Source organism: Microtus oregoni, unplaced genomic scaffold (assembly GCF_018167655.1).
Source record: "Microtus oregoni isolate MIOR12 unplaced genomic scaffold, Mior012 000016F_ref0000370, whole genome shotgun sequence".
NCBI lineage: Eukaryota > Metazoa > Chordata > Mammalia > Rodentia > Cricetidae > Microtus > Microtus oregoni.
In genome coordinates, this window is record NW_024543075.1 from 509,599 (window position 1) to 523,190 (window position 13,592).

At 49.4% G+C, this 13,592-nt stretch overlaps 2 protein-coding genes across 5 annotated transcripts in view; both read left to right on the top strand.

Annotated features, from left to right (window-relative positions):
* Nucleotides 1-13,592, top strand: part of Ano1 (anoctamin 1) — a 151,954-nt gene that overhangs the window by 21,405 nt on the left and 116,957 nt on the right. The window lies entirely within an intron of this gene.
* On the top strand, nucleotides 10,831-11,219 carry LOC121457694 (60S ribosomal protein L35a-like). The gene has a single exon (XM_041666617.1). The coding sequence runs from the start codon at nucleotides 10,887-10,889 to the stop codon at nucleotides 11,217-11,219; it is 333 nt and encodes a 110-aa protein (XP_041522551.1). The 5' UTR covers nucleotides 10,831-10,886.

The following is a 13,592-nucleotide window of genomic DNA, read 5'->3' on the forward strand; positions in this document are numbered from 1 at the left end:
CTAGGCTTTAGTTCCTATCAGCTCACCCAAGCACATGCCAGCTCACACCAGCCTCGAGGCTCACACCTGCTCACAGAGCTGGCCTTCACTGTTCTGTCTTCAGATAGGCCTGGCAGAAAAAAATCTGAGTATACACTGAGCCTACTGATTTGGTCACCTCTGTCACCCAATGTTGGCCCATCTCAGCGCCTTGGATAGTCTAGCACAGGCTTCTGGTTTCTGACTCCTTAAGGTCACATTGTCTGGTGCCCTGTGTGACTCAGTGGCAGATCCTCCTTAGTCTTTTCTACCAGCCCAACCAGCTACAGCAGAGACCTGGAGGCCTCAGCGGAGAGAGTATGGTCCTGGCTGCTATATCTCAGTCTCTTACATGATCCAGGGCAAAGCAGGGATGGAGGCCACAGGGCAGGAGCCTGTCCCAGCAGGCTGGTGGACCAGAACATGCCATTTAGATTGTTGCAGATACACTAAACTGAGTCTTTTAATGAATTTTCTGGTACAATGAAAGCATGCGTTTGGGGGACCCACGAATATCTAGGATGACATTTGATATTGAGACACTGGGGTCTGTAGCCAGCTCTTTCCCAGGGTGGGGGCACTTTCTGTCTATAGGAAGCCCTCTGGCCCCTTCTCCATGGCCACTAGATGTTCTTGTCATTGGGAGCGTCTGTTCATACTCAATGTTGCCCCTACCCTGCTGCTCGGGACCCCTGCAGCCAGCCGCCTGGCAGAAGCACAGTCAACTGTCCCCCAGCTCTAAACATGAGCCATGTCCCTCCCTGCAGGCTCCTTGGAACCTCCTCCATCTCTAACTAAGATGAAAAGGCCCTCAGAGGAAGGCAGCCTGCCCCTGTGGGCTCCTGTCCCCCTACAAGCACTGTCTTTTTCAACTTTGAGGGCACCCAATTACTATCACAGATGGTTTCCTTTGGGTTAGTTTAACTTGGCCACTGCACTCAAAACCTCATCCCGGAAGAGCCAGCCCACAGAGCCCTTCCCGACAGCCTGCTATCACACAGATGTCCAGGGACACGAGGCTGGGCAAGGGGATGCCACAGTGCATACTTGGGAAGGGTCAAGAGGAAATGTCTCCATTAAGCCGTATTTGAGCAGAGGCCCAGAGACAGAAATCAAACCAACACAGAAACAACCGCAGTTCTGCAGGCATCAACAGGTTTGCAGAAACAAGAGGCCAAGAGCATGTTGTCAGGAGGCCAAGGAATGAGTACCATTGGTGTCCCTTAGCCTGCCATTCTTGGCTCTTGGCAGAGAGCTGATAGCAAGATATCACTAAGGAAACTGGGAGTCCGTTTCCCAGAGAAATAAAATGGCTTACCCAAAGGCACTCGGTAACCAAGGATGAGTGGAGATGTGACCTTCACCCTCCCAGAGCCCAAGATTCCAACTCATCTTTCCCCACAGAACTGACCCAGGAAAGAAAAGCCTCTGGCCTGTAGAAAGGTAATGGAAGATGACAGAACTTCCATAAGTCAATGTAGATGTCCCACGTAAGGCTGACCTTCACTGACTCAGTGGCCCCACTGTGCACCAGGGACCCATGTGACCCCAGGTCAAGTTCTTGCTCTGACCCATATTCTGGCTCCACCCTCTTCTTTTTCTTTTGTAAGCTATATATAAATTTCAGTTTTTAGAATGAGGAGGGTTATTTTTAGCTCTGTTAAAACGGATAAACAGAGACAGAATGGAAAATAAAGTATATTTTTAAATAAGCTGAGGGCTGGGTTCACAATCTCCCCAGAACCCGGGTCCATTTAAAACAGGTTTGTTATCTTTAATACGTCCGCTTCCTCAACCTCCTCCATTTTTCCCATGTTAATCGCCTGAGACAGCCCATCAGGAAAACTCACTAAACATTGGTCCCTGGCTGGGGGACGCCTGGGAGCCACCCTCATCCTGGAGGGCTCCAGAGATGGAAGCAAGAGTCAGTGATGCCCTGTGTGTCCAGGGTGGCTAGAATCCCCTTGGCTCCCCATACTATGGACACCAAAGTCAAAAGCGTGTGAACCGACTCCAGCATGTGTGGGGACCCGGCTGCAGTCCCATGAGGGCTTGCTTCCCAAATGCCAAATGTCAGAAAAAAGTAGCTAGTCCTCTTTCCTGCATCCTTCCCTTGGCATCTCCCTTCCAATGGTGCTCCCTAGGAGAGCAAGACTAGAGACTGGACCACGGTGGCCTTAGATAGAGGGATGCCCTCCTTAGGACTTGATAAACTGTATTCATTTGATCCCTTTAGCCTATTCATTTTAACTAAAAATCCTTAACAGGCAGGGCCATGGCCTCTCTGCTTCTGAGCCCCTGACCCCCTCCCCAGGGCATACAGCAGGTGGCCAGTGAATGGCTAGATATCTGGATGTACTACCTGCCTCGGCCTTCTTTCCCCACAAATGTATTCTCATTTGTGGGTGTGGTAGACAGAAAGACACCCAGCCCCCAGAATCTGTAACTCTCCTAGATATTGGCATATTAGGAACGGGATTCAGGCTAGGCGGTGGTGGCACACGCCTTTAATGCCAGCACTCAGGAGGCAGAGACTCGAGGCCAGCCTGGTCTACAAGACAGGACAGCAGGACAGCTAGGGCTGTTACACAGAGAAACCCTGTCTAGAAAAACCACACACACACACACACAAACAGGAAAAGGGAATCAAAGACAGAATGACGCAATTGGCCTTGGCATAAACTGAGCAGAGCTGGGAGATGGCCCTGGACTGTGGGTCACAGTGTCATCACAGGAAGAGGAGGAAGAGGGGGCAAGAGGATCGTAGACAGAGGCAGAGGTGGAGACTGAGTCAGTGGAAGGATGTGCTTGACTTGAAGATGGAAGAAAGAGCTTTGTGCCGTACCAGTTCCTCTGGACATAGGAAAGGAACAGTGACCCCAGCACAGCCTCCAAAGGAACCAGTCCAGACATCTTGGCTTTAGCCTGTGGGGATGTGAAAGAACCTTGTATTGCTTTAAGTTACTAAGCATCAGGCAATTTGTTACAGTACAGCAGGGCATTGGGGACTGGAAAAATGCCATGCTGAATGCTAAGGGTCTGGCAAGTATTTGGAGCACTTCTGTCTTTCAGAGTAGCCCACTTCCCAGGAATGCAGCGTGTCACGTGTCTCAGGTCAGACCCAGTCTCTGTCCCCTGGAGCCAGGGTTCTCCACAGTGCCTCTCGGCAAAGGCCTCTCGGATGCGGACGACAGAGTCAGCCTCCCAGACTTAGATGACCCTGATCGTTATGGAGGGCCTGGGGCCACTTCCTTTCCTCCCAGAACTGGGGTTAGGTCTGGGCAGATGCAGTGTCGAGCACTCACAGTGTTGGCTTTGGTTTTGTTCTGGATTTGAAGTGGAAGCCGCCAGCTCAGACTGAGAGACGACCATCCAGGAAGAGCTTGGCTTATTTTAAGAAAAGTCAAATATTTAAACCATCACTACACAGCTTAAAATAATAAGGGCGCTCTGCTAATGAATTCACGTAGAACTTGATTTCCCAGAATCCATTTAGGAGCGCCTTCCCAGGGTGGCTGTCGGGCAGTCTGGCTTAGCGTGGGATTGGGCAGGGGCTCCTATCAGATGTACTCCATGAGGTGTGAGAGACTCAATGGACCCTCCTCCTCTAAATTCTAGAGCTTGGATTGTACCTAACAAAAAACAAACAAAAAGAAAACAACATCCACCATTGGGTGTGTTTGTGTACCCTTTGATCCCAGAACTTGGAAACTGTAGGCAAGAGGAATAGAAGTTCAAAGCTAGCCTGGGCTGTATAGTGAGGCTAGTCTGGGCTACATGAGACTGTCTAAAGGCAAACAAGCAAATACAAATTAGACTAGCTTCAGGCTCAGCTAGATCCAGAGGTCCAACATCTCAAAAGTGTCACCTATGTCTGTCTCTGCTGTCCTTGGGGTAGGCTCACCCTCTGGAGGCCTGGGTAGCTCCTAACCTGCACTATGATCAATCTCAGGGTGCAGAAAGCTCTGCCCCAGGCCCCGGCGATAGAGTTCCATGGTTAGTGCTGATTGTCTAGACTTGTGTCTGTGGCCACCCCTGAAGTGATCATGGCTTAGCTGTGACCAACCAGAAGTAGAACCTGTGGTCACCTGGAGCAAGATGCTCTGTTCTCTGTTTCTGAGACCTAGGGCCACAACTCAGCTGTGGTTCCTCAGGGACCATGATTCCCAGCACCTACCTGGCAGCTCGCAGTCCAGTCCAGGGGATCCAGTGCCCTCGCCTGACCCCACATGGCAACTCACAGCCATCTGTGCTTCTAGTCCCAGGGCATCCAGTGCCCTCTTCTGACCTCTTCATGCCTGATCCAGCATCAGGCATGCACATGGTGCACAGACATTCATGCAGGCAAAACATCCATATCCATAAACATGTAATAGTAAAACAATTTTTAAGTCAGAGAGGAACAGAGGAATCAAATGGCTAAGAGAACTCCCTCAGTCCAAACTTGCCATTCACCATGGGGGCTCCACATCCTGCCAGGGACTCTCAGAGCTCTGCTGACCTTTTGTCCTTGCAACTGCTCCTGATATTGGGGTTCACTGTCCTGCCCCCATTCACGAGGAGGCTGAGACTCAGAGCTCCCAAGTCCTTGTTCGCTCTCATTCTAGCATCGCGTCCTGAATGGCCACTGCGCAGAGTTCTAGGATTGTCCAGCGGCCTGGACAGGCCTGGGGGTCACAGCCTAAGCTGCCCCCCTTTGACAGAGCACCCCCGTGGGAAATGCGTGCAGCTAATATGTGTGCCCTCACCTGGCGCAGTGACTGCATACAGAACAGAGCAGGCAAGGGTGTTCTTAGTGCCTGTTCCGTCCAGGCCTGCAGGAGCCAGTGGCAGAGCCAGGGAGGAAGCACAACAGGGCAATGCCAGGGCCAGCTTAGGCTGAACCCTGACAGCTCCCTTCCTCCTGCAGCTGGTCACCTCCACTCGGAGATGAGGGGACTGAGACTAAGAGAAACTGATGCGCCCAAAGTCACACAGCTCTGGGAAGTAGCTCCCACTGTTGAGTGGATGTCCAGTTCCAGGCTCAGTCTCTCCTGGACAAAGTGCCAATTTCTCTCCCCAGTTAGACCCTCGGGGCTCTTACAGTGCCCACAACCCCCAGCTTCAGCCTGCACAAGTTCCCCAAACCCAGCCACCAGGCCCCGCCCGCACCACACCCCTCTGCCGCCTGCTGTCATCCAGGCTGTGAGTGTGTAGGGTGTTTGACTCCAGTGCTGAGAAGGACTGGGTGAGTTTGAGGCCCAGAAAGAAGGCTGTCAGAGGGTGGTGGCAGCGGAAGATGTGTGTCCTGTAAAATGGAAAGACTATCCCGGATCAGGGAGAAGCGGGATGGTTTGCTGGAGTTTGCTGGTCTCTGCGTAGGAAACTGCTTCTGGGGACAGTGGGGAGAAAGCAAGGCCCTGGGAGGGGCATGTGGTCAAGGGCGATGCATGTGAGGTGAAGCAGTGGATTGAGGAGGTGTCAGAGGGTGCGATTCACAGGTCCATGGAGACAGGGTAGGAGATGGACATCTGCCTGTATGGCTTCTGGGCCTCTAGCTTGGGGCTGGGTGACCCTGTGGGAATAGCAGCACCCACTTCCAGCACGTTCCAGTACAAGGTCAGTTTGACCCAGTCAGTTCACACAGGTGTGGAGGAGGCTGCCTGTTGCCCTTCCAGCTGGCCAAATGGTACAAGGAGAGCAAGGGAGATTAGATGGAAAAGAAGAAGGAGGAAGTAAAGGATAGGGAGAGAGGGAGGGCAGAGGAATGAGGGAAGAAATTTCGTTATTGTATATCTGAAGTTTCTGGGCCTGAGGACCAACGGCTGTGAGGAAAAATGATTTTGCTCCTTCCACATTCTTCTCTATGTGAATCCAAGTAGCAGCTTGCCTGAGGACATTTCACACGGCCCAGTAGCTTCCAGTAGGTCCCAGACATGGGTTCTGTGCACCTCCGCATGTCTGCTGCCCCACCCGATCCCTTGGTTTCTTGCAAGGAACCTGCTCACCCCATCTTCCTGAAGAGAACCTGAGTCATCTTCCCAGAGCACAGAATCACAACTGGGATTGGCCCCAGGCTGGGTTTGTGGCTTCTTTAAGACAGGACCGCAGCAGGCATGATTCACGCCACACCTCGCTTTGTGTCTGTTCCTCTGTCTAGGAGGAACTGGGAGGATATGAAGACAAACTCTGCCTTGGTGTCCTCCAGGGTCCTGCCAAGGTCTTGGACACTGTGTTGAAAGAGGATGTCTACTTGAGCCTAAGATGTCTGAGGAAGATTTTCCTTTGTGTGGTCTCACACCTGGCCCAGGGATGGTGCATGGTAGCTAGGTGGTCCCCAGTGCATGATGGATAAGCAGACAGTTGGGTGGGTGGATGGATGGATGGATGGATGGATGGATGGGGGAGTGAATGGGTTGATGGATGGATGGGTGGGTGGTAGACAGGTGGGTGAGTGGGTGGGTAGATGGACAGAGAGGTGGATGCATGGGTAGATTCATGCACATATGCATGGATGTGTAGGTGGATGAGCTGATGGACGGTAGGTTGATAAATGCATGAATAGGTGTGTGGGTGGGTAAATGGGCAGGTAAATGGATGGATGGATGGATGGATAGATGGGTTGGTGAATGGATGCATACATTCATAGATGTGTGGGTAGGTGGGTGGGTAGTTTGGGAGGATGTGTGCATGTGTACATGGATGAGTAGATGAGTGGGGTGGGTGCATTCACGTGTAGAAGGTGGGAGCGGCCATGGTGGGACACCCTGCCTTGCGTGAACTTTAATAGTGCAGGGACAGGTCTCTGTCTATATAGTTTTATGGAATGAAGCTGTGCTCCAGTGTCTACACACTACCTGTGGTTGCCTTTGTCACAGAGCTGAGTCCTTGTCATGTGTGGATTTGCTTCACAGACGTGTAACCAGCAGAATTGTACTTGTTCCATGCTTAGAAGGTGACCACCACCACTGCACCCCTCTGTCCCAGAAGAAATTCTTACTAGTCCTTTAACTGAATGTCTTAGATAGGGTTTCAACTGCTATGATGAAACACTGTGACGAAAGCAACGTGGGAAGAAGGAAAGAGTTTATCTGGCTTACACTTCCACGTCACTGTTCATTACTGAAGGTCAGGACCAGAACTGAAGGCAAGCCATGGGTGGGTGCTGCTTACTGGCTTGCTCATCTGGCTTGCTCAGCCCACTCTCTTATAGAACCCAGGACCACCAGCCCAGTAGCAGCCCCACCCACAATGGCCTGGGCCCTCCCCATCAATCACTAATTAAGAAAATGCCGTACAGTTTCAGCTACAGTCTGATTTTATGGGGGCGTTTTCTCAATTGAGGTTCCTTCCTCTCAAATGTCTTCCACTTGTGTCACATTGACATCAAACTGTCCAGCTCACCAAGAACCTGCATCTTCATCTCACAGGGCCTCATCGATTCCACCTCCATTTCTACCTCCTCCATCCACAGAGCCCAAAGCACTGTCAGCTTTTACAGCAAAAGCTACCTGGTGTCTGCTCTGGGAAATGAGGCTGACATTTGACTCAGGGCAGTTCAAGGTGGAAAAGGTCACATGCAACCTGGGAGGAGGAACACAGAGTCTCAGGGGTTTGTGGTAGGGCTGGGGGGCAGAGTATCACTCAGAGCCAAGGAACTCTGCAGTTGTTGCAGCCCTGGGACCAGCAATGTCCTGGAAACTTCCAGAAGAAACAACTGAGCAAAGTCTCTGAGGTCAGTTGGGATGCCACAGAGCAGGGAGGGAGAGCTGGCCTTTTTCCTGCCCAGTACAATGCAAAGTGGGTCCAACCCAACATCAATTATTCATCGGAGAAGAGAGAGGAGCCGGTTTACATTGATTCCTCCTACCTTCCGGCATATTTCTGCGGTGGTCACAAGCCGAGCAAGAGCGAGCAGACCCTGAGTAGGCAAAAGGTACCTCTTGTGTCAACCGACAGAGGGTCCAGGGTGATGCCCCGGGTTGTTAGCACAGAGCAAGGACCGTCATCCAGAATCCTAGACTTCCTGAAATGGCACAGTGATTTCCCGAAGGCGGGGTGTGGGGGGGTGAGCTGCAGATGCAGGTGCTGCCGAGCTCAGCAACCTCATAGCCGCAGTGGCCTGGTACTCGGATTTATCTGCTTAGTAAATACTTGCTGAATTGACAATAGATAGTTCTCTCTGCTTTCCAGACCAGGAAGGGGTGGCCCCACCAAAGGGCCCTAGAGGACATGGGAGCAAGTGTCCTGGTCCCGGTCTGTAAGAGGCTGGGGGCCACTGTGCATGTCTCCCTGACAGCCTGTGGCCTTCATATTAGTACACCAGGAAGCTAGTGTCAGGAGAAGAATCCTGGACAGTCTGGCCTGCACCAGGGCCTCCTCAGTCATCTGCACCTTGCTAGGATAGTCCCCTGGGGTTCCAGAAGCAAATGGCCACAAAGTGGGCTGTCAGAAACAAGTTTAGTTCTCACAGAGAGAGAGCATGACGTGAAAGGCTGTAGCCTCCCGTGAAAGCCCTGTTGCCATGCCCTTCCTCCCTCTCTGGCTCCCAGGGTTCCTGCAATCCTTGGCCTGTGGCCCCATCCACCACCCCACCTATGTCCCCTTGTCACCAGGCCTCCTTCCCTTCTTCCTATAACTCTCTTTCTGTGTCTCTCACAAGGACAAGTTGTCATTTGGTTTAGGGTCACTCAGGGATGATCTCATTGTAAAAAATTCTTCATTACATCAGCAGTGACCCCAACAGTGGCCCCTTACTCCGACATGATCACACTCGCGGGCCCAGGAAGTTCGGATGAAGGTGTAGCTTTTAAGGGACAGCAGTCAGCACTCAGGTGAGCCAGCTGGTGAAAGCAGACAGGATAGAAGACGCTGCTGCTCGGCCCATCTCCTGTGCTTGACTCCGGTTGACCTTTGGTGGGTCTCTCTTCTCTCCAGAGGCCAGGGCTGTATTCAGGTATCTGTGTGATTATCGGCTGAGGCAGCGGCAGGAGTGGGCTTCCCATAGTGATATGTTCAACAAGTCAGACACAGTGTTTGGAGTCACAACTCTCAGAAAGCTGAGACAAGAGGACTGCCACGATGTCAAGGCCAGCCTGAGCTACCGAACCCAACCCTGTCTTCACAACACTAGGTCCTGGAGATACAGCGTTGTGCTTTGCTTGGCATTCCCAATGCCACACGAAGCGGGTGTGGTACCCACCTGGAAGCCCATGACCTGGGAGGTGGAGGCAGGAGGATCAGAAGTTCAAGGCTAGCTTTGGCTACAGGAGATGCTGTTTCGAAGAACAAGTCAAAACAGAAGGTCCAAGGCCAGGCTACAGCCAGGTGCAGCACTGTGAATTCCTGGGCCCTAGTTTATCTGTATTGTGGCTGTTGAGGCTTGGTATTGGGAGCAGATGCTGGCCAGCAAGGGGCTCTCATCTCAGTGCAAATGAGTGGGAAACCCCGGCCTGACCAGTCCTTCCTTCCCTATCAGTGAGGCAGGTGTGCAGAGGGAACGACCTTGACTTGAAGTCATTTCAGTGAAGAGGGACTCAGGAGTTTCCCGTGATCTTGGCTGTTTACAGTTCAGGCTGATTAACAGTTAAGGGTATAGGTCTTACTTTTTTATTACATTTATTTATGGGGTAGGGGGCTGCGCATGCCACCATGCTCATGTGGAAGTCAGGAGACAACTTACAGACCCACAATCCAGCGTGTGGGTTCCTGGGATCAAAGTCAGGTCACCAGGCTTGGTTGCAAGTGCCTTTACCCACTGAGCCAGCTCTCGAGCCCTTTGGTTATATTTTCAAGCGCGCAAGACATAGTTGAAGGAGAAAGTAATAACAACACAGCTCCAACTGCAATAAAATCACAATGTCTGGTACCAATCAAAAACTAGCAGGAAGCTTTGGGCATGCTTTTAATCCCAGCACTCAGGAGGCAGAGGCAGGTGGATCTCTGTAAATTCAAGGCCAGCCAGGTCTGCAGAGGGAGTTCCAAGACAGACAAAGCTACACAGAGAAACCCTGTCTCTAAAACCAAAACCAAACAAAAATTAGCAGGAAGCCAAGAAGTAAAACAAAATAAAAACTGTAACCTAAAATCAGAAGAAAAACTAGTTGATGGAAACAAAGCCCAGAATGGAAGAAAATGGCAGAGCCAGAAGAAAAACTGTCAAAATTACTCAGAGTGGCCACAGGTACTCAAGAAGGATGATGAACTGTGAGCCGAGGAGGAAAATGAAGCAAAGCATTCCGAGGAAATTTCCTACTGTCAAAACCTGCACAGAGGAGCGGGAGAGGTGGCTCAAGGGTTAAGCACATTGGCTGCCCTTCCATCAATTCCCAGCACTCACTTGGCAGCTCAGAATCCTCTGTAACTCCAGGGGATCAATGCCCTCATGTGGCTTCTGTGCGTACCAGGCATGTACATGGTGCACAGACATGCATGAAAGCAAAACACCCATATGTGTATCTTAAAAAGCCAACAAAATCCCGCACAGCATGGGGTTAACCATTCAAGGGACATTGAAAAAGGAAAAAGTCAGGACTGTTGATGATTGGGATGTGGAGATCCTCCAAATCAGAGAGGGGGGGGACATTGCAGACTGGGGGTGAAGGTTGAGGACCTTCGATCTGCACGGTCCAGAAAGAAGCCTAAGAAATGGGAGATGTAAGGCATTGTGAGCGAGACTGACCCTTGATGGTGAGAACCACAGGCTGTGGCTCTGAGACAGACATACCTCAGCTTAAGAGACATGATGTCAACACAGGACATGAGACAGCCAGTACTGAAGAAGGGGTTGAGGAGAAACTTCAGAAAGCAGTGAGAAGAAATGGCAGAGGTCTTTCGGCCATCTTGGCGCCTGTGGAGGCCTGCTGGGAACAGGACTTCTAAAGGACAGTATGTCTGGAAGGCTGTGGTGCAAGGCCACTTTTGCTGGCTATAAGCGAGGTCTCCGGAACCAGAGAGAGCACACGGCTCTCCTTAAAATTGAAGGCGTTTATGCCCGAGATGAAACTGAATTCTACTTGGGCAAGAGATGCGCTTATGTGTATAAAGCAAAGAACAAAACAGTGACACCTGGAGGCAAACCAAACAAAACCAGAGTGATCTGGGGGAAAGTAACTCGGGCCCATGGAAACAGTGGCATGGTCCGGGCCAAATTCCGAAGCAACCTTCCTGCAAAAGCCATTGGACACAGAATCCGTGTGATGCTGTACCCATCTTGGATTTAAACCAATGAAAAGTAAATAAATAAAAGTGGATTTGTAAAAAAAAAAAAAAAAAAAGAAATGGCAGAGATGGACTAGGTAAGGAGAAGTCACACACTCAGAAGACAGAAGCAGGTCCAGGAGTTCAAGGCCACCTGAGGTACATGGAGGGCGCTGGTGAACACCAGGCTTGGTGGTGCACTCTTGTAATCTTAGCACTTGGGAGATGCTGACAAGAGGGTCAAGAGACTAGGGTCATCTTAGACTACATATCAATATTAAGACTAGCCTGGGCTACATGAGATCCCAGCTGAGCAGCAATGATCTTTGATGATGACAACGACAAAAAGGAACCAAGTCAGAAATCACCGAAGGAAACAGCAACAGCCCACAATTGTAGACTCAGCAAACAGGGTGGTAAAAGGCATAAGAAACACACAAGCTGAGCAAGCTCACGGCTCACAAACTACTATCACAAGAGATGACCCAGGAAGCTCTTCAGGCAAAACAAAAGATGGTAACAGACATAATTTGGATCTATTTAAAAAGATGAAATATGGCCAGGCGGTGGTGGTGCATGCCTTTAGTCTCAGCACTCAGGAGGCAGAGGCAGGCGAACTCTGTAAGTTTGAGGCTAGTCTGGCCTACAAAGTGAGCTCTAGGACAGCTAAGGCTATACAGAGAAACCCTGTCTTGAAATCACCTCCCTCCCTAAAAGGATTAAATACACCAGGCCAGAATGAATAAATAATAATAAATATTTGGATTAACATGAAGAATGCTCTTATTTTAAAATAAAAGATAACCAGGGCTGGAGAGAGGGCTCAGGATTTAGGAGCACTGACTGCTCTACCAGAGGACCCAGGCTCAATTCCCAGCACCTACATGGCAGCTCATAACTGTCTGTAACTCCAGTTTCAGGGAAATCTGACACCTTCACAGACATACATGCAAAAAAAATAGATGCACATGAAATAAAAATAAATAATTTAAAAATAAATAAATGAAATATAACTAACCATAGCAAAAATAAGAATAGAATATTGATAAAGTTTATAATATATATTGAAGTAAAAAATGGGGGCTGGAGAGATTAAATACTGACTTTTCTTACAGAGGACCAATGTTCAATTCCCAGTACCCATATGGTGGCTCACAACCATTCTTAACTTTAGTTCCAGGAGATTCAACCCCCTCTTCTGACCTTCACAGGCAGTACACTCTACACACACCTATATATAGACACATAGACACATAAATAAAAACAACTTATGAATAATAAATCAGTAAATATGGCAATAAAAAATACAAGAGGGAGAAATGTTAGCATTGTGCAGAAAGGTTCTCAAACTTCATGTGAAGTGGTATATATTGTTTGAAAGTATACTGTTGTGAGTTTAAAATGTATCTTGTAAACTGAAGAGCAACCATCAAATAAAAGTAGAATAAGAAAACTATGCAACAATGAAGGTAAAACAGAATAGTCAGAAATACACATTCAATACAAAGAAAGCACGGTTGTGCACATACATATCAAAACAGTAGATTTATGCTCAACTTTATTATTACATTAAGTGTAAATGGTCTACACTCTCCAACTAAAAGGTAGAGACATTTGGTTTATGTAAAAAAATCAAGACCCTGTTGTATGTTACCTACAAAAAGGTCAGAAGGTTTCAGGTGTGGAACTGCTAAAATTGTGATCAAAATAAATAACAGTGGAACAGCTGGTAGCCTTCATATAACCATCACTGACCTATCTCAAGCTCTCTTTTTGCTTTTTATTTTGAGACATGATCTCCATAAGTTGGCCAGCTGGCCTTGATCTCTCATTGTAGTCCAGGTCTGGCACTTTCAATCCCACTGCCTCAGCCTCAAGAGCAGCTGAGATGACAGGCCTGTACCACAAGGCCTAACCTAGCATTCTTGAAAACTGTTCAGGTCATGAACGGTAAAGAAACTCTAGCCCTAGGAAGACAGGGCCACCTTTCTGCACAATGCTAAGACTGTGCACATAGAAACACCAACTGGGGGCCTTAGCAGAATGTGATGGTGGGCTGTAGATTTAGTCACAACATTTCCTCCGTATCCAGTTCCTGATTCTGAGAACTCACTGGACTTAGTGAAGAACACTTCGGCTCACACTCCCCTGATTCAGGGCTAAAGTAACAGGTAGATACAGTCAAACGGAGAGAATGAGGCAGGGATGGAGGTATCTGAGGGTAGGAAGAGAATAGAAAAGAAGGATAGAAAGATCTGGAATAAAGCAGGAAGAGTGAATGCCAGCAAGGAAGGAACTAGGTTGACCTTGTGCTCCCCTTTGGCTATCCTTGAGGCCTCTTTGTGTCTAACACTATACCAGCGTGTTCTGGAGGTCAGTAGAGAGTTTGTCACCCA